Source organism: Castor canadensis, chromosome 11, assembly GCF_047511655.1.
Source record: "Castor canadensis chromosome 11, mCasCan1.hap1v2, whole genome shotgun sequence".
Taxonomy (NCBI): Eukaryota; Metazoa; Chordata; class Mammalia; order Rodentia; family Castoridae; genus Castor; species Castor canadensis.
The window spans coordinates 18,926,125-18,933,210 of NC_133396.1; the positions used below are offsets into that span (position 1 = coordinate 18,926,125).

General features: G+C 55.2%; 1 protein-coding gene across 6 annotated transcripts in view; it reads left to right on the forward strand.

The window, feature by feature from the left end:
• The window catches only part of Rara (retinoic acid receptor alpha), a 44,631-nt gene extending 38,331 nt beyond the window's left edge, over positions 1 to 6,300 (forward strand). For all 6 annotated transcript variants that reach the window (XM_074045674.1, XM_074045673.1, XM_020176351.2 and 3 more), the window contains 5 exons: positions 1,008 to 1,168; positions 1,374 to 1,550; positions 2,820 to 3,024; positions 4,002 to 4,160; positions 4,753 to 6,300. In XM_074045674.1, the coding sequence (XP_073901775.1) occupies positions 1,008 to 1,168; positions 1,374 to 1,550; positions 2,820 to 3,024; positions 4,002 to 4,160; positions 4,753 to 4,970 (920 nt within the window). In that variant the 3' untranslated portion in view covers positions 4,971 to 6,300. The remainder of the gene's footprint in view (positions 1 to 1,007; positions 1,169 to 1,373; positions 1,551 to 2,819; positions 3,025 to 4,001; positions 4,161 to 4,752) is intronic.
• The last annotated feature ends 786 nt before the right edge of the window (positions 6,301 to 7,086 follow it).

The following is a 7,086-nucleotide window of genomic DNA, read 5'->3' on the forward strand; positions in this document are numbered from 1 at the left end:
CTCCCTTGGCCACCTTCCACTCTTTTCACTGCAGAAGTACTAGGGTGGGGACCCCCTTTCCCTCCCACCAACAACTCCCCCTTTCTCTCCCTCCTTCCCCTCTCCCTGCTGCTCTGTGCCCCGGAGCTGAGCAGCTGCCATTTCAATAGAATTAAAGCTTCCGAATGATAAACGTCTTGTCACAGCTGCAATTTTCTCTTCCCAAATTATCCCCCCACTCTCCCTCTCCCTCTCCCTTCTCTCCCCTGCACTTTATTGAATTTGCAGAATCGACATGAGTGATCTCCAAATTATGCCAGCTCCCCCCTTACCCCCCCCACCCCCTCCCTGGTCCCCCACCCCCACCCTTCCTTCCTCCCTCCCGCGTCAGCAGCCACCACCACAGCCCTGTGAATGATCGTGTGTCTGGGATAATCGGCTGGTAACGACCCCATCGCTTCTTTAAAGCCGAGTGGTGTGTGCGGCTCAGCGCCCCTGGTGATTTGTCAGCTCCCAGGCTAATGGGCCGAGAGTTTCTCCTGCAGCCCCCACTCAGGGCCTGGGGAGCCCCAAGAGCTGCTTTGAGCCAGTTTCAGGGACCTCCAGAGAGAATGTTGCCAGGAGGGCTGGGGCATAGAGGCCAGAGCAGGACCTTGTGTGGAGTAGGAGAGGCAGAACACAGAGAAGGGACATGGTCTGCACCACTGCTGGCCCCGGAAATGGGCCTTTGGAATGTGGGGCTGGGGTGGATGCATGGGAGGGCCAGGCACCATGGCTGCCCCAGGCAAGTAAGTGCATGATCACAGCTGGGCTCACAGGTCCCTGGGACAGGACTTGGTGTGTGGGTCAGGTGGGCATGGAGGGCTAGAGTGTGTGGTGATGCCTTGCTTACTGTGTATTTGTGTGTGCATGTACACCAGCCAGGTGACCTCAGCAGCTGACAACTCTGGCTAGTAAGAAACACTAGGCCTGGGCCTGGGGTGGGCACTGCAGCAGCCACCCTCTGACCTGCCCCATGTCCTCCACAGCGGTGCGGAATGACCGGAACAAGAAGAAGAAAGAGGCACCCAAGCCTGAGTGCTCCGAGAGCTACACGCTGACGCCGGAGGTGGGGGAGCTCATCGAGAAGGTGCGCAAAGCGCACCAGGAGACATTCCCTGCCCTCTGCCAGCTGGGCAAGTACACTACGGTATGCCCGGCTACTGGGCGGTGTGTTCACGGCTCCCTTTCCGCCATGCTTCCCCTGTACCCTGGGCAGAGGCTTCTGGCCTCCCCTCACCTCCCCTGTGTTTCCTCCTGCCCCTGCCTCCAAGCAGCTGTCAGGAAGCGGAAGGCTGGGTGGAGGGCAGGCCAGGGTGCCATGGAGGAGGCCCTCACTCTCCTCCTTCCCCCAGAACAACAGCTCAGAACAACGTGTCTCTCTGGACATTGACCTCTGGGACAAGTTCAGTGAACTCTCCACCAAGTGCATCATTAAGACTGTGGAGTTTGCCAAGCAGCTGCCTGGCTTTACCACCCTCACGATTGCTGACCAGATCACCCTCCTCAAGGCTGCCTGCCTGGACATCCTGGTGAGGGTCTGCCCCCCCCCCCCCGCCCCCTGGTCATTGCTCCTGTCATTAGAGGATGTCTGCTCAGCCGAATATCAGCCCTCCTGAACATACATCTGAGATCCACCCATCCAACTGCCCACCACCCAAATCGTCACCTTCGTCCCACGTCCACCTGTTCACTCGTTTACTTGTCTACCTGTCTGCTGAGCTGCTCAGCACCCAGGTGTGCATGGGTTCACCTATGCTCACAGCTGTCCAGCCTCACCCTCTGTGTCTGTCGAACCTTCCATCCCTCTATTTAGTCTGTAGTAATAGTCCCCTGTAAGGCTAGACCCTTAGTCTGGGCATCAGGAGCCCAGAGGTGAACACATAGCCTCCTCTCTCTCGAAAACCTCCCAGAGAAGGAGGCCACAGGAATAAACAGATGTTGCATTGCTGATAAGTGCTGGGCAGAGATGGCGGGGAGAAATGTCTCCTCTCTGCTGAGGAGGGCCACAGCTACTGGGGCTCTGGGGGGATGTCCCTGGAGTTGGTAGAAGGGTGTCCATTCCTAGGAGCAGGAGGTGAAAGGCTTGCTGCTAGGAGATGATGGATTCACGGGAAACAGAGATACTTGGTGGAGCCACAGTGGCCCAAATTGTTGATGCAGGGGTGTTAGGTAGCTGCCCAAGCTGAGGCTCAGGGAAGGACTCTCCTTTCTCTCGTCCTTGACAAGGTCACAGTCCACCTGTCCTTCTCAGACACATCCAGGGTGGGGAACCTGGAACTTTGTAGGGAGGATGGTGGGGTGGGAGGTGTAGAACTTGCTGTCTAAGGGCAGCCTGCCATCCCCATGACTGGATGCAAGAGGCACAATTATCCCATGGTTCAGGCTGATACATCTCCATGGGGCTCTGTCTTGGAATTGTGGTCACAGATCCATCTTGTTCTTGCTTCCTGGAAGTTCCTTTTCCGCTGAATTTTCTGCATGCATACAGGGTGACCTAGATCTGCACCACCCAGTGCAGTAGCTGCTCGCCTCATGTGACTGTTTAAACCTAAATTAATTACAATTAGACTCAGTTCAATTGCTCAGTCACATTAGCCACATCTCAAGTACTCAGTAGCCACATGGGGCTGGTGACTACCGTGTTGGATGGTGCAGACACAACCTTTCCATCATTGTAGAAAATTCCGTCGGACAGCCGTGCTCTGGCTGCCTGCCAGGGGCCTCTAGGGATGCTGGTGCTGGAGTGCCAGGGGTGGGTGGGGCTCAAGTCCCTGAATTTGTATTCTCTCTGCACCCAGATCCTGCGGATCTGCACGCGGTACACGCCCGAGCAGGACACCATGACCTTCTCGGACGGGTTGACCCTGAACCGGACCCAGATGCACAACGCTGGCTTCGGTCCCCTCACCGACCTGGTCTTTGCCTTCGCCAACCAGCTGCTGCCCCTGGAAATGGATGATGCAGAGACTGGGCTGCTTAGCGCCATCTGCCTCATCTGTGGAGGTGGGCGGGGGCCTGGGGCAGGGTGTAGGTCCAGGGTGGGGGTACAGACCCCTTCCCCCAGCCTCTCCCACAGAGAAACTCAGCCATCATCTGTCAGGTCCCTCTCAGGGAAGGACACAAGGCTCAGAGGAGCAGCATTTGATCTGTGACCACACAGCAAGGCAGAAATGATGAAGGCCTGAATTCTGCTTCACTATTTCTGGACAGCACAGAATCTTCTAGGGGGATCAAGAGTGAGGGTCAGAACCGCCCAGATTCAAGTCCTTGCCGGCTGTGTGACTGTGAACAAGCAGGTTGCTAAGCTCTGAGCCTCTCTTTCTGTCAAATAAGGACATAAGCTGGGCATTGGTGGCTCACATCTGTAATCCTAGCTACTCAGAAGACAGATCAGGAGAATCTTGGTTTGAAGCCAGGCTACAAAACACCCATCACAAAAGAGTGCCTCAAGATGTAGGCCCTGAGTTCAAACCTAAGTATGCAAAAATTAAATAAATACATACATACAAGGGCACAAAAACGATGAGGGAGGACTAAGATAATACCTAAGGTGCATCATACTCACAGGAAGACCTAGTTAATATTGGTTGCTGTGATTATTTTCTTGTGATTTTTGCCATGTCACACTGATTTTCCAAGTAATGATGAGTAGCTGCGGAGGCCTGCAGGCAGTGTATCCTCTGCTCAAGGATGGCCCTGCCTGTTGGGTCCCTTTCCCATCAACTGGGCTTTTGGGGAGGACTGGGAAGCCACTGCCTCCATCTCCTTTTTGCTTACAGTTGAGGGCTTCTGTCTGCCCTGGCCAACTGAGAGGCACACCCGCTGCTGCTGGGAGTTGCCTGAAAGCAGCACCCCTGAGAGCATGCAGCAGCCCTTCCTGTGGCTTGGGCAGATCTGCCCCCCAGTGGCCATGTCTGGGAATGCAGCTGTGTTCTTGGGTGGCCCAGGGCTGCTACTCAGGGATGGTCTGTGTTTGTCAGACCGGCAGGACCTGGAGCAGCCAGAAAGGGTGGACATGCTGCAGGAGCCGCTGCTAGAGGCGTTGAAGGTTTACGTGCGCAAGCGGAGGCCTAGCCGCCCCCACATGTTCCCCAAGATGTTGATGAAGATCACCGACCTGCGAAGCATCAGTGCCAAGGGTGAGTCTCCCAGGCCTTAAGGGAGGTCAGCCTCCATGCCTGGCCTGGGACCTGGTTGCCTACAGCCAGGCTGGAACCCAGCACTGCTGGTGCCCAGCAGTATACTGCTCATCTGGAGCCACTGTGTCCCTGTTTGTGTCTAGACTTTGTCCCTAGAAACCTTCCTACCACCACCTTTGTGTGATAGCTAAGACTGCTGGAGTGTCATCCGTGTGCAGGTCACCTAGCAGGCTCTGAACCTCACTTTCCCATATGAGGAGTGGGGACAGCGGTAGTGTATAGTGCTGTCAGTTGGTAATCCACAGCACACAGCACAGGATGGACCCAGGGCTAAACCCAGCTGGCAGTGCAACCTGTGGAGCCCAAGATGAAAATGGCTTCATCTCAGTGCCATACATCCCTGGACTTGGGAACTCAGGTGTTGGAGCCAGCTCAGGATGCCAGATCACGTCAGATAACAGTCCTGCATGTAGTGTGTGGTAGATACCCATACCGGTGGTATTGGTCCTCCCGCTTCCAGTGACTCTCCCAGTCAGAGTTTGCCAGGTCAGGATTGGGCTGGCACACTGATCTCTACCTTCCCTTCCTGCAGGGGCTGAGCGAGTGATCACGCTGAAGATGGAGATCCCCGGCTCCATGCCGCCTCTCATCCAGGAAATGCTGGAGAACTCGGAGGGCTTGGACACTCTGAGCGGACAGCCAGGGGGCGGGGGACGGGAAGGGAATGGCCTGGCTCCCCCACCTGGCAGCTGTAGCCCCAGCCTCAGTCCCAGCTCCACCAGAAGCAGCCCGGCCACCCACTCCCCGTGACCACGGCACCACATGGACGCAGCCCTTGCCCCTGCCCTGGCTTTTTCTGCCTTTTACCAACCATGGGACCCCCACCAGCTCTGCCCTCACCTGTCCTCCCAGACAGAACTGAGGACCTTCCTGAGAACAGGAGGGAGGAGACAGCAACTGTGTGGACAGAGGTCTGGGCCTGCGATGGACTTCCTTCTCCCGCAGCCAGGGCTGACAACCAGGGACAAGGCAGAGCCAAAGGAGGGTCTGGACTGGCCTGCTTGTCAAGACAGTCCTGTCCACCTTGCCACATCTTCATCACCAGCAACGCCGGGACCTGGCTCCCTGTTCTCTGAACTCACAAGCCATTGCTCCCCAGTTGGGGAACTGCTCCCTGCCTCGGTTGGTGAAAGAGGGATGGCCCGGGTGGGGAGGGGATGTTCCCCTGTACATATCCTGCATACCAACCCCCAGGTATTAATTCTTGCTGGTTTTGTTTTTATTTTAATTTTTTTGTTTTGATTTTTTAATAAGAATTTTCATTTTAAGCACATTTATACTGAAGGAATTTGTGCTGTGTATTGGGGGGAGCTGGATCCAGAGCTGGAAAGGGTGGGTCCTGGGGAGGGGAGGGGCTCCCCTCTCCCTCCATGTGCTTGTGCCCCTTTACCCTCCTCCTCAGCCTTTTCTCCTCAGTTTTCTCTTTAATACTGTGAACTACTAACTTTCCAAGGCTGTTTTCCTCTCCATTGTGCAGAGGGAGCAGCCAGCTCCCTTCTTCCTCTGCCTAACCACTAGGCATGGGCAGTTTCAGCAACAGCCCCTGGAAGGAGGGACAGCTGGCTTTTGGTATCTTCTCCCTCAACCAAGAGGGGTAGGGGCCAGACTGGGGCCCCTTGGGACTGCAGGGTGAGTGCTTCTCATTGCTGTCTGCCTGCCAGGGCCCAATCATCCAAGCCCCCAGTCCCACTGTGAAGGGGCTGGCCAAGGGGTCTGAGCTGCCCCTGCCCCTAGCCTCACAGCCACCAGCACCCCATCTCATGGTGCCCCAGGCACACAGACACACACATGCGCACACACACACACTGTGGACAGTAGTTGGCGACACACTTGGCCTGAGTTCCTCCATTTCCCTTGCCTGCCCTTGTCCACCCCACACCTGTGCCCCCTCCTTGCCCCGCAGGACGGGCCTACAGGGGGTTCCCTCCCCTTGCCCCTGCACCTCTGGGCTGGGGGAGCTGGGTCTGCCCTGCCTTCCTAGCCCAGGGGTTGGGGTCTCGTCCCTGGAGCTGGTGCACCTGTTACTGTTGGACTTTCCACTGAGATCTACTGGATAAAGAATAAAGTTCTATTTATTCTACATGTGCCTCTGCCTCACTGCCTCCACCCCCTTCTTGGTGTCTAGGCAGAGGACTTGGGATGGGGGTGCTTCCTGACAGGCTCTGGGCCCCTTATGGTTAATTATGGCCAGTTTACTCCATCTCACCACTAGACATCTCAGCCCACACACAGCAGTGTCCTTGCCCAGGGTCACACAGTGAGTGGCAGGTTGGGAACCAATACTCAAGGTCCCCACTTATCACCCAGGGCTCACTCTTGGATCCTTGAAATCCTGGAAGAAGCATCACACTGCAGATGATGGTGGGAGGAGGAGGAGGTTCCCTGGCCTTTGGCAAAAGGGAACCAAAGGCTTCCTTCCCCATAGGGTCCCCAGCCATTTCTACATCAGCCACCAGATGGCAGCAGCTCACCACCTAACCGTGTCCAGAGGGCGCCTTGGGAAGAGGTGCTTTTCCTTTAGCAAAGATTTTCTAACACCTTTACAAAACTAATATAACATACCAGTGCACATGCTTTCAAAAATCAATGAGCTATCACAACCGTATTAGTTGTATTATGCAGGAGAAACAGGAAGTGTTAGGTATTTCAATACATTAATGTGTGCTTCTGTTTGTAAGGACATTTGAATTTAAAAGAGGATCAGAGGCCATTCTGTACAAAAACCCAGGAGAATCAGAGTACAGGGTGGATGTTTGAATAAAAACTAGCACCTCAGGTATGCAAAAGAAGAAAAAGGCCCTTAATGTTTGTTTCACATGTGAAATAGGTGGCTCAGGTAATTCAGAAGAGATTTTTCACTATGTAA